General features: G+C 41.7%; 1 protein-coding gene across 1 annotated transcript in view; it reads right to left on the bottom strand.

The window, feature by feature from the left end:
* The window catches only part of LOC309552133 (adhesion G protein-coupled receptor E1-like), a 151,249-nt gene extending 124,967 nt beyond the window's left edge, over positions 1–26,282 (bottom strand). Inside the window, exons 1-4 of the mRNA XM_082252941.1 lie at positions 26,193–26,282; positions 21,150–21,296; positions 19,733–19,812; positions 13,031–13,117 (exon numbers count right to left, since the gene is read on the bottom strand). Coding sequence (XP_082109067.1) covers positions 13,031–13,117; positions 19,733–19,812; positions 21,150–21,296; positions 26,193–26,205 — 327 coding nt within the window. The 5' untranslated portion in view covers positions 26,206–26,282. The remainder of the gene's footprint in view (positions 1–13,030; positions 13,118–19,732; positions 19,813–21,149; positions 21,297–26,192) is intronic.
* Positions 26,283–27,296: the final 1,014 nt, after the last annotated feature.

The following is a 27,296-nucleotide window of genomic DNA, read 5'->3' as shown; positions in this document are numbered from 1 at the left end:
ATCTGGGTGAACCAAGGTCACAAGGTGGTCCTGGAGGCGAAGAGCCAAAATTGTAGCCAGTAGTTTTGGTGTCAGAATTTACAGGGAAATGGGTCTGTAGTTAGCGCAGCACTGAGGATCCTTCCCTGGTTTTGGCAGAACCATCACATGTGCCAGCTTCAGGGGGCAGAGGGTTAGAACTAGTAATATAATTAAAGCACCTACATAGAAGGGCAGCTGGAGTAGAAAGGAATTTTTTATAATAGGCATTCGTAAAGCCATCAGACCCGGGGCTTTGCCTGGCAGTAAACTGGCCACAACGCTGTCCAGTCCTTCAGTGGTGATTGGGCACTCTAATTCCTCAAGAACCTGAGAAGGTAGGGTAGGCAGTTCTGAATCTCTAGCTCAGGGGAGCACAGAATTGGTGAAATTCAGCTGCTATCGAATTTGTGTCTACTATTTGTCTATTGTGGACAGTCAGGCTATGGACATGATGTGAGTCCTGTTGTTTCTTTAATTGCCTGGCCAACAATTGGCCACACTTATTCACATGTTTATAAAAGTGGTGCGCATAATACCGGAGTTTATTGTTGGCCCTGCGGTCTAAACTCTGGGAGAGGTTAAGTCACATTGTCTCCAAGCGTTGGGCATCAGCAGAGCCAAAGCGCTTCTTATGTTTGACTTCAAGAGAATGAAATTTGTCCAGAAGTTCTGTAATTTCTTTTAGTTTTTCTTTTTTTAAATTCGGGAACCATAAGCAATCAGGTCCCTCCTTATGACGGCCTTATGGGCCTCCCATACCGCTTGACTGGACACCTCCCCGGGAGAATTGGTTTCAAAATAAGACCCTAAAGATCGGGAAATAACCTTGAAAACAGACTTGTCATCCAGAGAGACTCATTAGGTCTCCATGTCCTCTCCAGCTGATGGGCAGTAACCTGACGCAGGGTCAACACCATTGAGGAGTGATCAGAGATTGTGAAAGATTCAATAGTGATGGGCAGAACATAAAACCATTGAAAGGTCAAGAGAGGCTTACAGGGTGTAGACTTGAAGTGCGTCTCCTGAAAATATTATGTCTGAGGACAGGTGACGCAGTTCCTGCCAGAAGCAACCCCTTTTTTGGGGAGAGCAAAGACCCATAATATTATATGACAAAATTTTCTGGTTCAATAATTTTTATTTTAGGTATGTCATTAACACATACAGTAATATCAAAAGCAGCTAGTCTGCCCACGCAGGGACTTTGACTGGAACACAATATACACAACATAAACAAAGGAGGGATGGTCTCCCATCTAAACAAGCACACAAATCTTAAGTGCAACATACATATAGTTTGGGGATTAACCCCAAAGAATGCAAAAAAAACAGGACCCAGATCCTAATAACTTTTTTAAAATAGTCCAGGGCATGTAGACAACTAAAGAGGGCTTAGAACTGGACAGGAGAAAAAGGAGAACGAGGAGGGAAGAAAAAGGAGAAAGTAAAGGCAAAGTAAGGGAGAGAGTGGAAGAATAGGGGACCCGGGATCGCTCAAGATACCAGTTAAAGCTGACCCACACTTGCCGGAGAGAGATCAGGGAAGGCATATGTCAACAATGGATCCCAAACTTTGAGAAACTTAGCATGAGTGTTGTTAAGAATACTGGACATTTGTTCCTTAACCATCATGGCCATCGTATGACAATATTTTCAAAGTACTAGCCATAATAAAAGCATAGGGAGATTTTAAAGCAAAGTGCAAAATACAGCCCACCCTCTACAGAATCAAAGGGGGGCTGCTTTAAAGGAGGCACACCCATACTCAAAACGTACCTGGAACGTACCCAAAAAGCTAAAAAAAGAACAAACATAAATAACGTAGGAACCTAAAATGAGATGAGAGGAATATGGTACCTCCAGGGAAGGCACAGACCTTCTAAAGGGAGGGCGGCCCTGGGGGGAAAGAAACTTCACACCCTAGGGGCCGTCGTCCCCGCTGCAACAGCACATTTCAAAAAGTCCCTCATCAGGGGACCTACCTAACTGAAAACATGAATAGAGCACTTATTACACCCCGGGCAAAACTATATAGCCATAACTGATTAAATGCAAGTATAGCAGCAATAAACAGTCAGAGCAGAACCCACCATACGTTTCCATATAACATCAACAAAACGTTCAAAAAATGGTGAGAAAACCAGAATAACTATAGTGTAGCAGGAAGTCCCCGATGGGACCCAAGGTTGAAGAATATCTGGGAGAATATCTCCAATCTGGGAAATCAGTCGGTGGGAGGTCCAATGTTTCCACAAAGTGCTGCGGGTCATCATTAGTGCAGAGGTCAGTTGTCTTACTATTTCGAGTAGCTTGCAGATGAGGTGAGGGAGAGCAGAAAATAGCCGCTATAGTGAGGTATGTGCCCGGGGATAGCAGAGCTCACAGCTCAAGCATCCTCACATCATGCTGTCCAGGCCACACCAACAAAGGATCTTGAATATTATCACTTATGAATGTTTCCCTTAGTGCCCTGTTTTGTTTCCTCACTCTAAAAATGTAATGGTAATTTAACTGGTAAATGAACTGGCTTTCAATAAAATTGGACATTGTGGGTTAGTGTGGATGCCTGAATGACTGAGCCAAGGTCTGGGTCACTCTAGTCCAATTGAAAAATGAACAAAATCCAGGAACCTTTAATAATAATCTTGAAATGTCCAAATACTCATGTCATCTATTTCTTCTCAGTCGGCCCCTATACAACATGAAGCACGAAGTCGTCAAAAACGCAGTTTGCTATGGCAATACATCTCATGATCACACATCGGATATTGAGGACTTTTCTTCCTCTCCTACCAATGGACATGGTACCATGAAAACCATTCGTCAAATTTCAAACACTAACATCACAAACCCGCACAATTTAGGTGTTTGGGCATTAACCCCCCCACATTCTAGCACTCTATCCCAGGGGGACTTTTTAGACAAGGCAAGGAGGAAAGTACAAACACATCACCAAAGCATAAAAACATATAAACAGAAAATACACAAATCTCACCCACCCAAATCCCACTAAATCAACCTATCCTCTCATCACCTTACCCAAGATGAAAGGCAGGTTCTAGCTAAAGGTCTGACTTTCTGCCCTGTTTCACCAATCAACAAAATTTGAGGTGATTAAAGACACACACTTGTTTATACACAATCTATTATTGAAAAGCCTTTTTTCCAAAAAACAGGACGGCAAAGAATCTACATATACCCAGGAAGATCTAGAAGATATAGACAATTTGACAGCATTACTCAAAGAACATGAACCAGGGAGTCTTATTGACTCTAGTGATCTAGACTCAATTTTGGCAGAAGTCGATAGGGTTATCTCTCCGTCCGCATCACCCACTCCATCTATAAGCTGACCTAAAAAAAAAAATCTACCTTAAACCCTCCACCTAGCTTGAATTCTAACATGGGAGCCTTTCTAAAACTAGTCTCCAAAGATATTCAAAACCTAAAAGTATCCAATAGAATTTGTGACAACCTTACTCATAATGAGGCAGAGGCATTGCATTGAACAATCAATCAATCACAATAAAGCCCTTTGACAAAGGAGGAAATATTGTGATACAAGACAATTCTCAGTATGTTTAAATGTGCAAAAAATTCTAAAGAATGAAGAATGGTATTGTCCAATTCCGAAATCTTTGACAGAGAATTTCTACAAAGAATTTTATCTTTTTGTTGACCAGGCTTATTATCGTAACATCATTTCCAAAAACATATGGGACTTTGTAAGAGGGAGGCTATGTTTTATGCCCTAACTAAGATACATTAAATACCCGAAAGACCCCCAAGGAAAGCCTATAATTTCAGGAAAAGGTAGTTTGACAGAAAACTTAAGTCGCTTTGTTGACAATCAGCGTAGACCATTTGTTGAGGGTTTACCATCATTAGTCGCAACACGATTCACCTCCTCAGGGTCCTGGAGGATTTCCATGTCACTGGCCAGACCATATTGGTGTCCATTGACGTGGAGGCCCTCTATAGTTCCATACCCCACGATAGGGGCCTATCTGCCATTCAGCATGTGCTTTCTCAGAAAAGCCAATATGAAAAACCATTTAATGAGTTCATTGTGCTATCATTGAAATTTATTCTAGACATAAATTTTTTTCATGTTTCTTGATTCTCACTACCTCCAGGTACAGAGGGTAGACATAGGAACATGTTTCCCCCACTCCTATGCCAAATTGTACCTGTGGGAACATTTATTTTTTTCTGATGAGATGGCATTGATGTACACAGACCATGCTATTGCGTGTTACTGATACATCAATGACATCTTCATGTTATGGGATGGACCTGAAACCATACGTAGGGACTTTCTTTATTATATCAATCAGAACATTTTTTTTAGTCTTAGGTTCACTATGTCCCATAGCAGATCCACTATTACTTTTTTGGATGTATCCATACAAAATAGATACATTTAATTATCCAGATATAGACTGGGCAGAAGGAACCGCGCATTCATCTAAGGCTCGCCATTTCCTAATTGTTTTGCAGGACAATTTCATGGGTCAGATGGTGAACGCACCAACAAGAAGCAATGCATTACTAGACCTACTGATTACTAACAATACAGACCTGATCACAGATGTAGAAATACGGGGCAACTTAGGAAACAGTGACCATAGGTCAATTAATTTCAGTATAAATCATAGAAATAGGAAACACAAGGGTAACACAAAGACGCAGAATTTCAAAAGAGCCAACTTCCCTAAACTGCACTCTTTGTTAGGATGATATAAAATGGGATAAGATCCTAGGAACAAAGAACACGGAGGGAAAATGGGAGTGCTTTAAGAACATACAAAATAAAGGTATTGGCCAGTGCATTCCAATGGGGAATACGTTTAAAAGAGCTAAAATAAACCCTGGGTGGCTAAATTCTAACATAAAAAATGCATACAAAAACTAAAGAAAAGGCCTTTAGAAAATGCAGGGGGGGGGGGGGTCATTGGCAGCATTCCAAAATTACAAAGAATGCAATAAGAAATGTAAGAGCGCAATCAGGGCGGCTAAAATAGAACACGAAAGGCACATAGGGGAAGAAAGTAAAAAAAAACCCTAAGAAATTCTTTAAGTATATAAATAGTAAGAAAGTGAAGCCAGAACACATTGGCCCCATAAAGGATGAGGAAGGGAATCTGGCTACAAAGGACAGAGAGAAGGTGAAGGTGCTAAATAAATTCTTCACAAATGAATTGGGGGGATACAGTAACCTAGACTGTAAATTTAAAGTAATAACACACCACAGGAAGCACCCTCATGGTTACTTATGGTTATAGAAGACTTAACTTAAATAAGTCACTGGGACCAGATGACTTACACCCGAAGGTCCTTAAAGAACTCAGCCAGGTGATAGCCAGACCATTGTTCCTAATTTCTATGGATAGTCTACTGACAGGAATGGTACCAGATGATTGGAAAAAAGACAATGTGGTACTAATATTTAAAAAGGGCCTAGATATATCCCTGGGATCTACAGGCCGGTTAGCCTAACATCAATAGTCTGTAGGATATTGGAGGGGATATTGGAGGGGATGATAAGGGACTACATACAAGACTTTAGTAATGAAAACGGTATCTTTAGTAGTAATCAGCCTTGATTCATGAAAAATGGCTCTTGCCAGACCAATCTATTATTCTTCAATGAAGAGGTAAGCTGCCATCTAGATAAAGGAAGGCCTGTGGATGTGGTATATCTGGACTTTGCAATGGCATTTGATAAAGTTCGCCACAAACACAAATGTTTACTGTATAAACTAAGGTACGTAGGTATGGACCATAGAGTGAGTACCTGGATTAAAAGCTGGCTTCAGGGGCGAGTCCAAAGTGTGGTGATAAATGGGGAGTACTCGGAATGGTCTGGTGTGGAAAGTGGGGTCCCCCAAGGATCTGTCCTGGGACCAATCGTATTTACTTTTATTCATAAATGACCAAGAGGATGGGATAAACAGCTCAATCTTCATATGTGCGGACAATACTAAATTAAGCAGGGCAATAACTTCTACGCAGGATGTGGAAACCTTACAAGAAGATGTGAACAAAATAATGGGGTAAGAATCTACATGGCAAAAGAGGTTAAATGTTGAAAAATGTAAGGTAATGCATTTGGGTGCAAGAACGCAAGTTACTCACTAGGGGGAGAGTCTTTGGGGGAATCTAAGATGGAAAAGGACCTGGGGGTCCTAGTAGACGACAAGCTCAGCAATGACATGCAATGTCAAGTTGCTTCAAGCAAAGCCAACAGAATACTGGCATGAATTAAAAAGGGGATTCACTCCAGAGATAAAACGATAATTCTCCCACTCTACAAGACTCTGGTCCGGCCGCATCTTGAGTATATCGTCAATTTCTGGGCACCAGTCCTCAGGAAGGATGTGCTGGAACTGAAGAGAGTCCAGAGAAGGGCAACAAAGCTAATAAAGGGACTGGAAGATCTCAGCTATGAGGAAAGACTACACGCATTGAACTTATTCTTTCTGGAAAAGAGACGCTTAAGAGGGGATATGATATCAATGTACAAATACTGAACTGGTGACCCTAGCATAGGGAACAAACTATTCAGCAAAAGGAAATATAAACAGACTTGTGTAAATTTGCTAAAATTAGAAGAAAAGCGGTTTAACCTTAAATTGCGTAAAGGGTTCTATACCGTCAGAGCGGTAAGGATGTGTAATTCTCTTCCACAAGCAGTGGTGTCAGAGGGGAGCATCGATAGTTTAAAAAAAACTATTAAATGGGCACCACAACATACAGGGGTATACAATGTACTATTGACATAAACACTTACACTCACACATACTCATCATAGGTTGAACTGAGTGGACTGGTGGCTTTTTTCAACCTCACTAACTATGTAATATGTAACTATGTAACATAAACACCCAGATGGCCAACCGTATAGCGAACAATTTAGAAAGCCTACTGCTGGTAACATGATCTTGGAAGCTTCAAGCTTCCACCCTAAACCCCTCTTAGTATCCATCCCTTATGGACAATACATTAGAGCAAGGCTGTAATGTTCTGGTACCTCTGGTACCCTTATTTCCACATTTCTCTCTTAATATTGCGTCCCATCTTGCTATCCAAATGGAACGCATACACCTTTAAGGGCAATGACGTCATCGCCGGGCGCCGCTATGAGCGGCTATTTCAATCGCCGGCTTTCTCTCACTCATTGCTCGTTCAAACCGCATGTTGCCTTGTCTTGTCCAATGCTGCCGGAACTTCAAGCTACTCCCCTTGTCTGAACAAGACCGGAACCTCGCTACGGATCCAGTATCTCGCTACCGGATCACTCCATTACTCTTGGACCTTGCTACTACTAACCCATCTAGTGATAAGTACCCCGCAGGGGATTCCTTCCTCAACCTAACTTTCACTAACTACTACTGCATACTAAAGGGACTATTACTATCTAAGCTATTTCTATCATCTGCATAGATTGCTAGCTCTTGGGACTACCATCACCTATCATTGCACTAGGTTACTCTCTCTTGCATACTTCATCTGCTGTCCCCTACCACCTGTTACTATACATGATTGCTAAAACCTATCTGCATACTATCATCACCTACCACTCTCCTGAATACTACTACTAAGTGCTCACCATTCTATTGCCTGTCTCTCACCTCTATTCTATCATATACATTCTATCACTCCAGGAACATCATATTGAGTGTATGTATATTTGCATAACAGGCTGTACACAGTGATGAAGTCCTGAGAGTTGGATATGTTGTTCAACACATTCTCTACATGACTACTGAGTGTAATAATTCTGCAGCTGCAAATCCATTCACTAACAAAAAACGCATGAGCGTTACAAAGGCAGAACTGCTATATTGATGTCCTTTTTGAACAGGAAGTGGAAACAATAAGATCCAGATTATCAGAACGTGGCTACTCAAATAGCCTTCTGTAAAAAAGCCTACAAAAAAAGCCAAGGGCAAATCACGTAATGGTCTACTATTCACGCACTGAAAACCAAAAAATGAAAAGGTAATTATAATTATCACTCAATACTCCAAACAGCATGAACAAATTAAACACATTTTTAGCAAATATCGGCACCTTCTAAGTATGGATCCATCCCTAGTTTGATTTGAACCTAAACAACCCATGATCACATACAGAAGGGCTCCTTCATTGAGAGACAAGTTGGTCCATAGTGAGTTCAAACTAGAGGAGAGACAGATGTAGAATGGTGGGCACCTTTATATGTGGCAGTTGCAGTTATTGCAAACATATGGACACAAGGGCATGTATAATCTTGTCTAATGGCACAAGTTTAAGCCTAAACATTTTGTTAATTGCAAAACTCCCCATGTGGTGTACCTGCTCACATGTGAATGTGGGTGGTACTACATCGGGAAAACTAAACTCGAATTTTGGAGAAGAATTAATACACACTTAGTAAGCATTACCAAAAAGGACCCTGCGCTTGCCCTTGGGCGACATGCGAACCCTAGTTCATAGGGACTCAACACCAAGGGTGAAATTTTTGGCATTGGATCATATTCACCCAAACGCAAGAGGTGGTGATTTAAATAAATCCTCAATACCAAGCGAGCTAAGATGGATATTCCAACGAAAGGCAACATCGCCCCCTGGCCTAAATGGAGTCTTTAACTTTAAACTTTATTTTTCTGGTTTCCAGTCAGGATCTTGTGAATTGGATCTTTAAGATCTGCATATATATACAACTCTGTATTTTGCTTTTCTCTATTTATTTATTTTTCTCGCTTTATGACAGAGTAGTACATGAAACTGTATTGTCATTTATATGCAATGTCTCAGATATATGTGCCTAAAACAGTTTTCCAACTTAAGAGGACTAATTGTGAGTCCTGATATTGTCTATAGCAATAAGTATAAAAGCATGTTTGGTTTCAAATTCTTGTGCATTTAACATATTGTACTTTTTTTCTTTTGTCTTTGTTTTGTTAGCTTGCTGCAGAATGGATGAGTAGGGTGGAGGCCTCTGGATTGGCTGGGGGGTTCCTCTGTGGTATTTAGATTGCATTACCTGGTGCACAAAGGCCCCCTCGGCTCCCTTAGTGAAAACGGAGGCAGGCCACTTAACAGGCCTGCTGGGATTGCGGTCATCTGCCTGAGGTCTGCGGTCCTCTTTCTGTTTGCGCTCCAGCTTGGAACGCAGACAGACAACCTATCGTGCGTCGGTGGCGTGATGGCGCGTGATGCCGTGCATCAACTCGCTGAGGGATCCCCTGTGGATGCTGCTCATCGCTATGGTGACGAGGGCATCCACTATACTAACAGCCAGCTTATTTGTATCTATATTCTGCCTAAAGAAACTTTACTTTTACACAACAGATAGGTATGTTGGAATCATTTTCTCCTCAATGCCTCTCATTGAACTTTATGGACTTGATGTGGGAATTATTGCCTCCAAAGTTGGAGATAAAACTCCCCCTCCTGCAGTTAGCAAGCCTGTTTTTCCTTAATAACAGGACTTAACAAACGTATACTTTATCTACAATTCTTACTCATTTTTGAATCATCTAGCCCATCTAGAATTTTTGTATAAACATATATTACTCATTTATCTCTAGATGACACACCTGGCTGTTGGGAATTTGGTCGGTTTGCCCCGCCTTTGGGTCCTTGTGATTGTGACTTTGTCCTTCCCTGGGAACCTGCTGGTTTACAATTACAGGTGGTCTCTTCTTTTCTGCGACACCATTTGGCAGCGCCTATCTATTACTCAGCTATTATGTACAATGCATTTGTTGAAGTTTGTAAGTACAATTTAGCCTATGTAATGTTTTGTCTGTGATAACATTATATATCTTTTCTAAGATATACTACATTATTACTCATGACAGACATAATTGTGTTACTGATATAACATATTTATGTTCTAGAAAAGAATAATATTATTGCACCTCTGAAGAAGGACTCATATCAGTCCGAAACATGTTAGGTGTTCATGCATAATCTATGACTGCCAGCCGGATGGTTTGCCAAGGGTGGCCAATCAATTGCCATACCTTTATGTTGTAATAGGGATCTATGTTTTTTACTAATTAATAAATATAATACCTTTTTAACATTTTTTTTTACAATTTTGGTCTGTCTCTAAAGTTGAGCTGTTTCTGCACACATTTTTTGTTCTCTTACAAATTTATTGGACATGACAGACCCTTTGCCTTAAAACACATACCATTTTGCCTCATACTATATAAAGTCTGGGTCCCTGGACTTCAAGCTCATACAGAGGCTATAGTGAATGATTAATGACCATTGTATGTTGTTAGTAATTTGTAAACAAAAATAAATCAGATTATTTGGGTGCCCTGACCATTTACTGTAGGCCTCAAGAACCAATATAGATCCTGAAGAACCAGTGAACAGAACAGTCAGTGGCAGCCCGTCCATTAGGGGCGCAGGGGCACCCACCCCCCCCCCCCATCCATGCGTCCGGCCCCCTAATCTACATGCAGGGCGCCGGATGCATGGATTCTAATGAGGGTTTTTTCTTTTTTTTTTGAAGCATTTGATTACAGCCAGAGGCTCTAATAGGCTTCAAAAAAGGGTGGGCTCGGGGCGCAGAGCACTGCGCCCTGAGCCCACCCAGTTGTGTGACAATAGCGAATGAATATTTGCTTTTGCAACACTGATTCTCCTCCCGGCCAATCAGGAAGTGGGTCCTGAGACCTGTTTCCCAATTGGCCAAAGGAGAAGGCATCCTATTGGCGGAGGAGGAGGGAGAAGAGATGGCCACCGAGAGGGGACATGGAGAAGACTGAGGGGGAAGCCGTCGCCATTCGAAGGAACAAGGTAAGTGAACTGGCGCCCCGGGGGGGGATTTGGTCTTGACTCTGGAGGGACGGAGGAGGGGTCCATGGCTAGGGGCCAGGTCCATCTGACACCCCCCCCCCCCGGAGCACCAGCTGCCACTGGGAGCAGTGATGATGATCCAATGTCCAATGAGTTCTCCAATTTCTCTTAGGGATCAGGAATGATTTTTCCTTGTTAAAGCAAAATGGACCCCGACCCCCCATTATATAGAACCCAGCTTTCACTCTAAGGTTCTGGAGACACACAGTTGCTGTTAACTTTTTTTATTGTTGAACTTAATGAAAATGCACTATTTCTCATTCTAACTGTAATTATGTCAGTAATTAAAGAATTATTATGAACAAGGGAGGAGAAGGGGTTTGAGACTCAAAAGCAAGACAAATAGTGTAATTTCTAAAATGCTTTGACCTAGTTTTGGCTTACTTCTGAGGTACTCACAAACAGCTTATGGTTTGATATAGTTTGATTAGTTTAACCACTTAAGGACCATCCCATGTTCATTTACTGCATCAGAGCAGCCCTTAAGTGCAAAATCACGTAACTGTACGTGAATATCGTTGTTGGCTCTAGGGGCGGACAGGCGCACTGCTGGAGCTGCATTCCTGCTGTAATTGGACACCACTGGAGCCTATCAGCTGGTCTGGGGGCCGCCAGGACCCACCAATCACTCATGGAAGAGACAGAAGGGCAGTCTGCCTATATAAACAAGGCAGGCCTCCGTTCTGTCACAGAGGGAGAGAGAGATCTTGTGTTCCTGCTAATCAGTTAGCACACCCAGGGAACACAGTTAACCCGTTAATTGCCCCTGATATTAACCCCTTCTCTGGCAGTGTCATTTATACAGTGACAGTGCACTTTTTTAAGCACTGATTGCTGTATCGGTGTCACTGGTCCCCAAAAAGTGTCACTTAGTGTCAGATTTGTCTGCCGCAATGTCACAGTCCCGCTAAAAATCACTGATCGCCGCCATTACTAGTAAAAACAATATTAAAAAAAAGTCCCTAAATCTATCCCATAGTTTGTAGACGCTCTAACTTTTGCGCAAAGCAATCAAAATGCGCTTTTTGGGATTTTTTTGACAAAAAATTTGTAGCAGAATACAAATTGGCCTAAATTGATGAAGGAATTTGATTTTTTACATTTTTTTATTGGATATGTTTTATAGCATAAAGTAAAAAAATATATATATATTTTTTCAAAATTTTCTTTTTTTGTGTGTGTTTATAGCGCAAAAAAATAAAAACCACAGAGGTGATCAAATACCACCAAAAGAAAGCTCTATTTGTGTGAAAAAAGGACATCAATTTATTTGTGTTCAGCGTCGCACAACCGAGCAATTGTCAGTTAAAGCCACGCAGTGCCGTATCTCAAAAAATGGCCTGGTCAGGAAGTTGGTAAAATCTTCCAGGGCTGAAGTGGTTAAGCAGCTTCTCAACTGATTAAAACTGCTTTAAGTTGCTTTTGAAATGCATCAAGGTATTTTGCATTCACATTGGATGAGGAAAGAAAAGCAATTCAAAAGCCAACAAATGCCAATGTACACAGATTTTTACTTGTACCTGCTTCCTAGAAGACATATTCATCTTTTCAGATTAAAGGTCAGTGCATCATCAAGGTGAGGGTGGTGCACTCACCAGCTTCCTGTGTTTTGATTACTCCAGAGGTAGAATCGTTACACCTGATCTCCCAACTCCACACTCCTATTGATCCCTGCAACTCCTAGTTAAGTTTTAATTTATGTTACATTGCAGACAACACAGTAAGATGAATAAACCACCTGCTACCTCAGCAGGATCCATGATAACCCATTGTGGTTGGTGATATAGGAGGTATCGCTATTAGAATTTATTTATTGAAAATCTCTACTGTGTTATACAGCTAACTAAAATGAATCAATAGCTGAAAAGTTGTGCGCAGTCATACTCATTAAATAATAGTGTCAAACCTGTCACTTAATTGTGTAGGATCCTTATGGAGTTTAGTGGTAAAAGTGACTCTGTGGCTTGACACACAGCCCAAAAATGGAATGTTATGGTACTGTGTGGAGCTTTCCTTGTCAACATCTTGAAGGCTTACCAAGCTGGTGGGTAATTGAAGCCGCTAGACTCAGCATTGACCTAAAATGTAACCTTCATCTACCTTCTCCAGAACAATGTATAAAATATAACAGACTGTTTCTTACATTCTCATTTGAGGTCTTGTTCTCACTTGCTTGGCAGGAAGAATGTAAAAAATTTAAAGACGCCTGGAGAATAGAGCAGATTGGGTCCTGGAAGATAGAAAAAATCAAATGTGGCAGGTAGAAAAAAGGGGAAACAGTTATAGATATATTGCACAGAACTAACAAAGTGTAATACACATTTTGTTAACTAAAAAAAGCTAAAGAGATACAAAAAATGATTTAGAGATACTCCTAATTATGGTCAAGGATGGTAATTATTGGGCGCTGTTTCTGAATTCCTAAGAGAGAAAAATGAATAATACCCATAAGATCTGTTTGTATGTTCTGAAAACTTGAAACCTTTATCTACTAACAGTAAGATGTCAAGCCCAGTTGAACAGTCAGTGTAAATGAGTTAAATACATTTCAGGTAAATCAAACTAAAGGTGTTAAGTGTTTTACAGATTGTTTTCTTTCTAAAGCCGCCTAAGTAGAAAAGCCTGCTGCAGAAGAGGACCCTTGATTCCTGTGGGGAAGCAGGTTCTCTCTACATAGGTAAGTATCACCCTTCCTTAGGCTGGTTATATTTAGTTTTTTGGCTCTGCTGTTCTCAGCAATGTATTTTTCAGATATGGTCACGTCTATCCCTAAGGCTCAGTTCACACTGTCGCAACCTGCGGGGCCAGGTGACTTCCTGTACTACTCTTCTTGGGAGGTTGCCCCTGTAAGGCCCCTGTGAGGCAGCTTTTGCTCCTGAAGATCTGTTACTTTTAGATCTCATCATGTGCTTGGCTGAGAGCTTAAAAAACGTCTGCTGGAAGACACTACCTTTTGAAGCTGGGCTGGAGAAAGGACCCCCTTGCTCTAAAAAGTGTTGCAGGGAAGCTGGTTGGAGACAGTTGTCCCTTAACCACTTGCCTACTGTGCACTTAAACGCCCTTCCCATCCAGGCCAATTTTCAGCTTTCAGCGCTGTCACACTTTGAATGACAATTGCGCGGTCATGCTACACTGTACCCATATGAAATTTTTATCACTTTTTTCACACAAATAGAGCTTTCTTTTGGTGGTATTTAATCACCTCTGGGTTTTTTATTTTTTACAAAAAAAAAGAAAAAAGACAGAAAATTTTGAAAAAAAAAAAAGTTTTTCTTATTTTCTGCGAGTAAATTTTGAAAATAAATTTTTCTCCTTCACTGATGTGCGCTGATGAGGCGGCACTGATGGGCACTGATAGGCTGCACTGATGGGCACTGATGAGGTGGTACTTATGGGCACGGATGAGGTGGCACTTATGGGCACTGATGAGGAGGTACTAATATGCCGCACTGATGAGCACTGATAGGCGGCATTGATAGGCGGCACTGAGAGGCGGCACTGAGAGGCGGCACTGATGAGCACTGATAGGCGGCACTGATGAGCACTGATAGGCGGCACTACTGGGCACTGAGAGGTGGCACTGCTGGGCACTGAGAGGTGGCACTGCTGGGCACTGAGAGGCGGCACTGAGAGGCGGCACTGACGGGCGGCACTGATGGGCACTGATAGGCGGCACTGATGGGCACTGGCGGATGGCACTGGACACTGACGGGTGGCACTGATGGGCAGCACCATCAGTGCCCACACTCAGTGCCCATAGTGCTGCCAGTCAGTGCTCATCAGTGCTTAAATGAGCGGGCACTGATGGGCACTGACTAGCAGCACTATGGGCACTTATTGTGGGCATTGATGGGGGGCACTGATGGCGGGCACTGTGGGCACTGATGGGGGGGCACTGTGTGTGTGTTTTTACCTTTAGTAATTAGGGCACTGGTGATCAGTGCCCTGATTACATTCTCCTGTGTCCCCGGTGCTGTGAGGCTCCCCCTCCTTCCTCACACTGCAGGCTCCGTGTGAGGAAGGAGCGCCGGCGATGAGAGATGATCTCATATGTTTACATATGAGATCATCGCTCATTGGACGGCCTGATCACGTGGTGAATGGCCGCTGTGATTGGCCATTCACCACGATCTGTGATCGGTCGTGTCCAAGGGACACGGCCGACACAGATTTCCCCCGCAGCGAGCTCGCGGGAGCGCGCGTGGGGCGTGTCACTGGGAGGCCGTTTAAAAACGGCCTCCCGAAAATTCGAGTCCGCGCTGCAGCCGTATATAGGCTGTAGCGCGGATGGGGGAAGGTTAACATTGTGAGTGGGACCTTTGCTTAGAGTTTCAGATGTGACTGTGTCTCAAGGGTTGGATTCCAGGGGTAGCTTCAAGGACTTTTTCTTCACTCTACCTCCAGGAATATTTAAGGCTGCTGAAGGCTTTTTGCTTGAGAATCTGTCCTCCTGTACCTGTTTGTGTTATTGGAGTGTCTTGCATCCCCATCCCTCTCTCCTGTTCTATTACTGCAGTAAAACTACAAAGAAAAACAACTCCTAGACTGAGCTTGTGTTTGTTTGTGTGCTTTAGACAGGCCCTTAGCAAAAAAAAAAAAATAAGCGTAGGGCCTCATGAAAGGGTTTACTGGGCCACGGTCAGGTAAGGGTTAAGGCAGCAGGTTCAAGTGGAGGTCAAGGTCAGGGATTGGTCAGTGTCAGGTAGGTGGGGTTGTTAGTGAGGAAAGTGGGGGGGTTACTTACGGTTTCAGCACAATTCCTCGTGGAGCCAAGAAGAAAGGATCCCCGCCCTCCCGCCCTGGATTGGTTGCGTTTAATACGAGTGTAAGGTTTTCACTGGTTCGGTGTTGCTTTATGTATGTTGGGGTTTGTTGGGATTGAGTGGGTTTTGGGTTTGGTATGCCTGTTTTGTTTTGGTTTGTGTTGGCGGTTGGGGGTCTTTGGAGGCGGTAAACAGTTGTTGGTAACAAAGTGCATAGGGTGACCCATCTAAGGTATGGAGCCCTATAGTGTATCCCGGTTAATAGTGGATTAACGGGAAGTGGTAACAAGGAGGTATCAGTGGTCAAGTGGGTTGTCCCCGAGCTGGTGTTGCGCGGCTGGGGACCGTTTAATGATTTACGCTGATACATAGTTAATTGAAATTTTGTGCCTCCCAAGACCAACAACTTATTTCATGGGATACTGGAGTATTTATGGTTATGTTAATAATTAATGTGTTTTGGTTAATTTGTTAATAAAATGGCCCACCGGGCCAATTTTCTCCAAACTAGTGTCACTGGTAATTTGTATAGTTTAGTATAGTGGTTAAGGTTAAATGGGAGTAGCATCGGTAATACCCTAATCAAGAACTGGTATCTGGGCCTGGCAGCCTTTGAACAGGTAAGGGAGATCTGGGTTATTTTCAACCCCCCCCACCAGGGGGGAGGGCTACAGGTCCAAAACACCCCCAGCCGAGCCAGACCTATAACCAGCAATCCACAAAGCTCTTGCTCCCAACTTGGTAGAGAGCTCTGGTTCTGTTTCAGAAGGGTTATGCGTGACCTTTGAAAAATATATCACTGCTTTCCTACAGAAAGCAAGGGTCCCACTCTACTCTACAGCATGCTGGCAGGGGACAGGCTTTTCTAATCAGACTGTGGCTGCTTTTTTAAAAAAAGGAAATGCAAGGCTTTTTATTTTGATGCATCTGGGATACATTTAGCTGATGCAAACTGAGGAGCCAATTGGGTGTTAAACTGTGTCACCTTTTACAGTGTGAAATGTTTTACAGCTATACATTGTTACACTTAATGATTACTAATCTGTGCACGATCAATAACTTGTTTAAGTATAAGTGCTTGCTATCTTGCAACTGCTCACAAAAAAGCATTAGTGGGCATATCTAGGAAAGACCATAAACTATAACTCTGGATGAAACATTGGGCGATCAAAGGGTTGGCACCTTTACACCAGTACAGAAAATCATGTAGTAGAAATGCAGTGGAGCCTCCTGCCAGTAAGTCGCAATTCATACAGCAACAAAATTGTCTTCAACATGTCTTTTTGTGCTACTTATAGCACATGTGCATGTAAGCTATTATTTGGATTGTTTTTTACAATGTGTTTTTTACAATATCAAGCTTTAAGGGGTTTTTGTTTCATAGGGAATGGGAGAGGCCCATATCAATTTGTACCTGCCAATTGAAGAATGTGGATTATTGTTTGTGTAAAATAGAGGATTGATAGTGGAGATTTTACTGCATGTATTGCTACTAACCTTCTATAGCTTTTAGGCCCCTTTCACACTTATGCAACGTGATTTTACCACGATTTTGCCGTGACTTTTCAGTGATTTTGACGCGATTTTGAGCAATGGCTCAGGGCTATATACCTCAAAACGCATTAAAATCGTGACAAAGTAGTGCAGGAACTACTTTGAAGTCGGTGCAACTTCAAAACGCACTGATATGAATGGGGCTCATTGAAAATAATGGAAAACGACTTGTCATGCGATTTCCAAAATTGCGGGACAAGTCGCACTAGTGTGAAAGGGGCCTTAGGATTTAATTCAGGCTGATGGGTTGTTCTAATCTCAAGGGGTGAGATTTCTCTATTTTTTTAGATTATTTGTATATGCTTATTTTTATCAGAATCACAATTATATAGTACAGGCAGGGCTGTCTTTAACAGGGGGCAAAAGGGGAAGCTGCCCTGGGCCCAGTCATTGTTGTAGGACCAAAAGTAACTGCCCCTGGAGCCCGCACTGCCCGCAAATAGTAGAAAAGTGGATTTGGCTATCACTCAGGAGATGAGAGTGGAATAGAATGTTGGGGGCGCTGGTGATTGGTTGAGTGTTAAGTCTGCAGCTTGTGCGGTGATTGGCCAGCTCAGTATGGTAAACCTTGTCCAGGGAGAGTGCCTGTCAGTCCCTGACACAGTCACACCAACCCCTCTCCCTCACCATGCCTGAAAAGCTGCAGATCATCATCAGAAGAACCTCTTCGTTGAGAGTTTGTTGGGGTGTACCTGGTGTTTGTCTGACATCCTCTGGACACTCAAGATGTGACTGCTGGGGGGTCCTGTATAATGATAGGGGTAGTATAGGGGAGGACATCCTGTGTAATGATGGGAGTATTATGGGGGGAGGGGGTCCTGTGTAATGATGGGGGTAGAATGGGGGATGGGTCCTGTATAATGATGGTGGTAGTATTGGGGGAGGGATCCTGTATTTAAATAGGGGTAGTATGGGGGAGGGGGTCCTGTGTAATGATATTGGTAGCATTGTTTGTTTTTTAGGATGTTGGGGTGGAAAGTGAAATGGCATTGGGTAGGGGTGGAGGGAAGACCAAGAAAATGTTTGCCCAGAGTCCAATCAATAATAAAGACAGCCCTGAGTACAGGGATTTATAGTAAAATAAAACTAATAGTAAAATATAACTTGTTTTGCAAAAGCTGGCTGCACACCAATGATGGGGGAAAGCACAAAAACAGAAGAGGTGTCTGTTAGGTAAGTGATAATATTATAATCTTTCATCTGTATGTAGCACCCTCCTAGTCAGGTGCTAGGTAAAAACATTTGTTTGCTCGTCTGCTTATCAGGGAGCAGGATTTCTAATTCTGCCTGTTACATGTATCCAGGTGTGATTCACTTGGTCTGAGGGAGTGCCCCCACTGTATCCAATAGGGAAACCCAGCTAGTGACACACAGGCTTTTGTGGCTGTCCCAGTGGAAGGGCACAACCGCAGTGCATCCTGGGATTGGTCATAAAAAGCCAGGGGCACATGTGACAGGAGGTTTTTGGGATGGAAGTCAGGTCCCAGGAGGAGGATGGCATCTGTCTCTCCTCCTGTCAGAGTGGAAAGTGACCACAGGCAGTCGGCCTAGTGGGACAGAAGTGGGGTACTGAGCCGGGAAGTCCAGGATGCTGACTGTGGAGGCAGTGGCAGAGCGACCTGAGGAAAGCAATGTCAGTGAGTACCAGGGAGCTTGCCAGGGGTCTGCCCAGGAAGGGGACCACACCAGGGAGAGTCAGTGGACCAGGGGCCAGCACATGCAGTGACTAAGAAAGGGGGTGCTGAGTTAAACCCTGAAGAGAAACCTAAAGTAAAGTCCATCTTTAAATCTTCACCTCAGTTGCAAAGTGAAGCAGCGGCCTTGACGCACTCACCGCAGCTAGAAGTCTTTAGGTTTTGTGCATGGTTACTAAGTTGGAGTATCCCACTCATCCCTTCTCCCATACCAGTTCTAAATAAAATACAAAAACCAACTCCCTGGACTGTTCATTGACTGAGTCAAGCGATAAAGTACTAAGATTTCAAGGACTGTTGCTATGGGTAACCTAGGGGAATCCATTCTCAGCAGCTCCCAAGGGGACAGTGCTACATGTAGAAGATAAAACCTTATCCCAACTATTAACAGGGTAAGAGGAAGATAGGTGATTTAGAAAATCACTTCAGGTGCTTCAATTATCTTTATAACTGAACTCCAGGACTTCTTTGCATTGCAGACTTACATTGGTCCAGCTTGGCACAATGGAAGTATGAATTGAGCTTACCTGAGGTGACATAATGATCTCCACCTAATCCAATCAGAGAATGCATTGGATTCACTGAAAGAAATGGATAGCAAAGCCTGTGCGATTGACTGAACAGCATAGAGCACTGTAAGCTAGAAAGTGATTGGAACAGAGTGGATAGAGTCAGTCAGTGTCAGTTCCTCTAACAAGGGAACCTAGAGGTGACATCTGTGATTCCGTAGGCATTCTATCTACCACCAGTGATCAGTAATGTGTGGGTGTCATACCTTTTATCCAATCCAATTACACTTATATGAGTACACACTACCAACCCTACATTACCCACCTGTGGGTTCTTCTTGGTGCATTCTTCCAGCTTCCTTTGCTGTTCACTAGTCATATTACATTTTTCCTTTATTTTATACTCTACAGATAGATGAAAGAGAATTAGGTGCATGTGTATACTCAATTACAGCACAGAGAGCCAATCCCTGGAGGTCACGATCACTTGTCTTACTATCTATCTGCAAAATGTCAACTTGTAACTCCCTCTGTTTTTTTGTTGTACTTAGCATATGAAATTAAAAATTCACCACACATTCACCATGAAACCACCTTCCAATTATTATACACATCACACTACACTTTTTATCATTTAAAGGGGGTTCCAGAAAAGGAAAGAGATGTATTCTTGAAGTAGAATCAGGGTTAGCTCTTTCTGATCATCTGCCAACATCTATTGCAATAGTTACTACACTGTAGTGCAATCCAAGGACACTACTTATTCATGCTAGCGATCCTGATAGCCTTACTAAATTTAAATGTAACCACTTACGGACCGCCCACCGTGTATTTACGTTGCTTCTTTGATGTTAAATACCGGGGTTTTGGCAGCAGAACGCTGCCAAAACCCCAGTGATTTTTTAAATGGCGGGTGGCCTGCTCTGACATAAAAGTGGTTCCAGCGTGAGATTCGAGATCACTTTTATCCCGCTGCCTCCCAGTCGTTTTCCTCGCTTACCGGAGCCATCGGTAGCGTGGGAAAACAATCCGGTCCTCTCCCCCATTAGGCAGGAAGAAGAGTGAGGGTAAGCTGGCCCCCCACTCGACTCTATGGCCTTGGAGGACCGGAGCGACATCATATATCGCTTCCTCTCAACGGCCTTAAGGGGCCCATTTTTTTCGTGATGAAAAAAAAATGACTTTTTTTTTTTTGCTTTTTAGTGTAGATGTGAGATCTGAGGTCTTTTTTACCCCATATCTCACATTAAGGAGGTCCTGCCCTGCTTTTTTCTATTACAAGGGATCACATACTCACATGCTCACCTCCAGGACTTTTCCAGAGCTTCTCTCTGCAACTCTCTACCCCAATCTATTTGGCTATCTCCTATGATTTCCATCTTTAGACAATCCCTGAAAACTCACCTTTTCAGTGAAGTCTATCCTGCCTTTAACTAACAAATGTTCTTTTACTTTCTATTCCTCAATTCACTTTCACACAGTTATTAGCTTTTGTACCACTTGTCCTCCCTTTTAGATTGTAAGCTCCTAACCCACTTATCTTGAATTATGTTGCAATTTTACTTTCCCCTTTGTTTTGTAAAGAGCAAACTGTTGGCGCAATATAAATCCTGTATAATATTTATAACAATAACTAGAACAATCCTGTAAAGGGGAAAAACTAAGGAGACATTGTGAGATGGAGGGGTGCACTGCACATATGTTGACTCTTGTCATTGTGTATTCTTGTCCATATAACTCACCTTCACAAAAAATGTTTCCTTCTTTAGGACAGAACTGAGCATTGCTGATGGGGTGATAATTTTCTAAACACTCACAGTAGTAGTTGCCCTTTGTATTCCGACACATGGCTCCTTGTCCACACTGTACTTTTTTACACTCATTTGTATCTAAAATGTAGAGTTATGTGCAAAGAATTATGGTAAGCAAAAGTCAATATAAACTCATATAATATCATTTTAAACAAGGTAAAGTTATTTGAAAAAAAAATGTTAACTATTTTAAAACTGCAGCTTTCCTTATAAATATCCCTGGTGATCCTGCCATAGAGGTCTTTGTTCAGGCCCTTCCTGTTATAAGGTGACAACGCTCTATCCCTGTCTTCAATATGTGCTCCCATATTGTCACCCTATCACAGGGGCTTCTGATGAAGAAACTATGTGGCTTGTTCAACACACCTTACAAATTCAGAGGTAAAACCGGCAGGACAGTATAGTGAGGAATCAATTAACAGGCTATTTATATATCTGATATGCAAATATTGTCAAAATACCATAGCCATGTGATTCTTGGTGTGATTTGGGCATTCCTTTCAGAGCTGTGCATTGACCTAGCAAGAAACGGTAAAAGAGCCTCCTAATAAAGACCGGCCACTGCTGCTCTCTTTCCTAGTGCAGGGTGGCTGGTCTTGTCTCCACCCCTCCTGTAGTTTTCTGCAGGCAGTCTGTATTTATGTTTTTTTAAAAAATGTTCACAGAGTTTTTACAGAGTTGTCGTTAAGTTACACATACTAATGCGGCTACGTTTATTTTGGATATCTAGCATTTATTGACCTCTGTTTATTAAAGGGTTATGCAACACTATGATAGCAATATACAAATATCTCAATAGTGATTCTAGCATAGAAAGGAAACTATTCAGCCTCAGCTCACTTAGGAGGACACATAGTCACTTAATGAAGTGTGACGAGACACGGTTAAACCTGTAGGGAGTTCTTTACTGTCAGAGCGGTAGGATGTGGAACTCCCTTCCACAGTTGGTGATGTCAGCGGGGAACATCGATAATTAAAAAAAAAAAAAAAAAACCTTAGATGGGCATCTTAGCGAATGCAATATACAGGGATTTGGGAAACCCACAAAGGTTGAACTGGATAGACTGATGTCTTCATTCAACCTCACCAACTATGTAACTATGGTGTGCATGTTTCATTGCTAATATCATCCCCATGTTTGGACAATGGCAGCCTCCATTGCAGATTAAAGAAAGGAGAGAGCGGCGCCAGCTTAGTATAGTACAAGTTTATTTAACACTGTTAAAATTGGTGACTCACTGTCCGAGGTTGGGTGAGACCGGTACACAAAGACTGTTAGGGTCATCCATCTTCCTCTTCCAGGATAGTGGTCATAGGAGAAGGTGGTGAGGTTCCAGAGGTATAGCCGAGCCGCTGTGGGGCTGCTAGTTGTCACTGGCCACGGCGGAGCATGCACAACAGGGCTCCGGCTGCCGACTTCTGATCCCTGATGACATCACTTCCTGGCAGGAGAAAAATAGGGGTTGCACGCGTTCGGAGCATCCGTGCTCCTTCGTCAGGCGATGGGAGTGTCTCAGGTGGGGCAGGGAATTTATACCCTGTTGCCGGACTAATTGCAAAGACATCTGTCTGTGGGGGGGGGGGGGGGGGGGGAGCCAAAACACTCTAAGAAAGTCATCTCAGTAAAAACACAATTGGGGATACATGTCTCTAGGAAATCCATAAAAGTACATAAAAATACATAAAAATACATGATGGTATTACATAAAAGAGGACTTATAAGAATAAATCCCATAAAAACAATAATGACATGGCCATGGGGAAAATAGATCGGTAATGTGTGTATACATCTACATGAAAAAACGGTATTGGAGGGAAAAAATAAAAATAGAAATAAATGTAAAGATAAAAAAAAATATATATATATAAATAAAAATAAAAATAAAACTAAATGTAAATAAAAATAAAAATAAAAATAAACATGAAAATAAAAGTAAAAATAAAGATAAAAATAAAAATGAAAATAAAAATAAAAATAAAATAAAAATAAAAATAAAAATGAAAATGAGAATAGAATACACACATATATATATATATATATATATATATATATATATATATATATATATATATATACATATACACATATACATATATATATATATATAAAAAATATATATATATATATGTGTATTCTATTCTCATTTTTATTTTTATTTTTATTTTATTTTTATCTTTATTTTTACTTTTATTTTCATGTTTATTTTTATTTTTATTTACATTTAGTTTTATTTTTATTTATATATTTTTATTTATTTATTTATTTATTTATTTTTTATCTTTACATTTATTTCTATTTTTATTTTTTCCCTCCAATACCATTTTTTCATGTAGATGTATACACACATTACCGATCTATTTTCCCCATGGCCATGTCAGTATTGTTTTTATGGGATTTATTCTTATAAGTCCTCTTTTATGTAATACCATCATGTATTTTTATGTATTTTTATGTACTTTTATGGATTTCCTAGAGACATGTATCCCCAATTATCGGGACTGTGGACCTCGCGCTTATGGGGTGTGTGGTGTTATCCAATTAAGTGTTTATAAATTAGCTGCCTGCTGCAATGAAAGTGCTAGTGCTTTAAATGAGTGAAGGTCAGTGATTGCAGCGCTGCTATTTTAAATATATATAAATAAGTGTTCATAAAACAATTTTAGAAAATGGTGATTAAACCATTCATGTAAACCATCAATAAAGTGCTATTCAGTGCAATTATTGTGCAAAATACAAAAAATAAAAATAAAAATAAAAATTGCAGGTATTACAATGTAAAACTTCAAAAATGCAAACTGAGTGTGAACAGTCCATAAAACAGTTCTTTGCAGTAACAGAAGTAGGATGCTTGATCTTGCAACTTCGGGGTCTCCCCCTTAGGGTATCTACTTACCACTATGTGGTGTTTTTAGAGCAGATTATAGTAGAGTGAGCTGTTGTTGTTTCTTGCAAAGCTGTTTGGACTATGTTGGAAGCGATCCTTCTTCTTTAAGCGGTATTCTCAGGTGTCCTCATGAAATAAAGAATGGCTGGACATAGTGAGGACCGTTTAAACTGTGAATTTATTAGGTCAAAATACAGTAGAATACTCACAAACATATAACATGATAAAGCCTGTAAGTGCCTATGTTAGGTGCGGTGGTGTATCGCTCCTCAGCGTTCTCCTTTCCGACCTGAAGTCACGTGGCTGCCTCTCGGCCAATGGCTATACGCGTTTCGCTGTGAACACAGCGTCATCTGTAGTTCAGCTGACGCTGTGTTCACAGCGAAACGCGTATAGCCATTGGCCGAGAGGCAGCCACGTGACTTCAGGTCGGAAAGGAGAACGCTGAGGAGCGATACACCACCGCACCTAACATAGGCACTTACAGGCTTTATCATGTTATATGTTTGTGAGTATTCTACTGTATTTTAACCTAATAAATTCACAGTTTAAACGGTCCTCACTATGTCCAGCCATTCTTTATTTCATGAGGACACCTGAGAATACCGCTTAAAGAAGAAGGATCGCTTCCAACATAGTCCAAACAGCTTTGCAAGAAACAACAACAGCTCACTCTACTATAATCTGCTCTAAAAACACCACATAGTGGTAAGTAGATACCCTAAGGGGGAGACCCCGAAGTTGCAAGATCAAGCATCCTACTTCTGTTACTGCAAAGAACTGTTTTATGGACTGTTCACACTCAGTTTGCATTTTTGAAGTTTTACATTGTAATACCTGCAATTTTTATTTTTATTTTTATTTTTTGTATTTTGCACAATAATTGCACTGAATAGCACTTTATTGATGGTTTACATGAATGGTTTAATCACCATTTTCTAAAATTGTTTTATGAACACTTATTTATATATATTTAAAATAGCAGCGCTGCAATCACTGACCTTCACTCATGTATCCCCAATTGTGTTTTTACTGAGATGACTTTCTTAGAGTGTTTTGGCTCCCCCCCCCCCCCCCCCCCCCACAGAAAGATGTCTTTGCAATTAGTCCGGCAACAGGGTATAAATTCCCTGCCCCACCTGAGACACTCCCATCGCCTGACGAAGGAGCACGGATGCTCCGAACGCGTGCAACCCCTATTTTTCTCCTGCCAGGAAGTGATGTCATCAGGGATCAGAAGTCGGCAGCCGGAGCCCTGTTGTGCATGCTCCGCCGCGGCCAGTGACAACTATCAGCCCCACAGCGGCTCGGCTATACCTCTGGAACCTCACCACCTTCTCCTATGACCACTATCCTGGAAGAGGAAGATGGATGACCCTAACAGTCTTTGTGTACCGGTCTCACCCAACCTCGGACAGTGAGTCACCAATTTTAACAGTGTTAAATAAACTTGTACTATACTAAGCTGGCGCCGCTCTCTCCTTTCTTGCATCTCTCAGGGCTTCTCCACGCTTCAGCCGGCTGCCGCGGACTATAGCTTCCCTACAGTACCAAACTTTGTCCCCCACGCAGCCCCATAACCCCCCCCCCATCCACCCACATTCCTTGTACCATCTTGGGATATTAGAAGAGCGCCATGACACCCCCCACTTTCATGTCCATTGCAGATTAGGAGTCTGGGCTGAGACCTTTCTGTAGTATTATGAAATAACTTTTTTCTAATTGAGAATTTAGTCTGTATACTAGGAAGAATGACCATAGCATTACCAATAATTTAAATATTTTATAATTATATGATTATAAAGTTTCTAAAATTATGGCAAGGATCATTTTACTATGAAGTCATTTCAAGTTAAGTCAGGTCGAATGCAGAAACTCATCTGTCTCCTCTCTGTCCATCTTTTAAATGCTCCCTGGAAGTAGTATTGTAGCACCATCTTGTGGAAGAATAAAAGTACTACAGTTCAAGAAAAGTTCAAGTGTGTTCTGCACTGAAACCAGTCTTACAGAAATAAAACAGAAGTGGCACTTCGCCTCTCCTGAAAATATTAGTTCTCTGGCTGCCCCTGTCTTCAGTAATTTCCCTTACCCAAAACAAGCATGCAGCCAGTGAAGTCATAACGAAATCAAAACTCCTAATTTGCACACGTTTGTTACAGGCTATGTAACTATAACAGTATTGGGGCGTGAGACACTGAAAGAAATCTGATATTTCCTAATAATTCTAATTTGTCTCACATGAATGTTTATTTAGTGATCATTTCCTGTGCTTGGGCAAAAGACAGCTGGACAGTGGCAATGACAGGCATAATTATACAATACAGACAGTTTTTATTGCAGATTTTTTTTTCAGTGAGGCCCAGTATAAAAATATGCTGTTGTGAATTCATAATTTTGAGACATAAAGCTGAATTGGGCTTTTGTAGTAGATTGTTGTGATGCATTGGCTTACCTTTGCAGTAGAGCAGACCCTTTTTTGTGCATTTGCTGAATCCTTTTTTGCAGTGGCATTTGGATTTTTGGTCACAGCTAACATTTTGCGGACAGATCCATTGATCAAAACAATCCTGCTCACCTGTTGAGTGATACAAAAAAAAAAAAAAGAACAATGCTTTCAATGCTGAAAGCTTTCAAGATAAGCCTGTTTAAATATTACCTAATCTGTATGTAACCCCTAAAAATAAGTATACAAAAATCTTTTTTCTGGCCATACTTTGCTTTTTGGTCAAGAGAGGACATTTACTTTTTATTTCCTGTGACACAGAGTCAGCATATAGTGGGTAAAAGCACTCTGTCAGCTGATGTGACAAAGCCAAAGCCAGCTTCACCTGCCCCCTCCCCAACCTGGCTCTCCAGTGAGAGCAGGAGGGGCAGAGCAAAGAGGGGGCGACTGGCAGCCACTGCTCTCCACTCAAGCAGAACAAGAACCAACCAATCAGCAGTCATGTGATTGCTCAGTTCTCAGGCTTAGAGCCAAAGTGTTTCAGCTGCAGCATCCCACTGATGCTGCAGCATAGAGGTGAGTATGAAGGGTATTTTTTTTTTTTTTTCAATAAACCCCAAATTTCTCCTTTAAAACCCAACCCTAAACTTATCACTAACGCTTCAATTAAACCTCCTGGCCTCTGACACTAACACTAGCTTAGCCTGTCCGAACTCCTCAACTAATCCTTAAAGCCTAATTATACCTGTG

This window comes from Pelophylax lessonae (genome assembly GCF_965119305.1).
Source record: "Pelophylax lessonae genome assembly, chromosome: 4".
In the NCBI taxonomy this organism is placed as follows: Eukaryota; Metazoa; Chordata; class Amphibia; order Anura; family Ranidae; genus Pelophylax; species Pelophylax lessonae.
The sequence above is the reverse complement of the archived record's forward strand: the minus strand, read 5'-3'. Positions and strand labels throughout refer to the sequence as shown.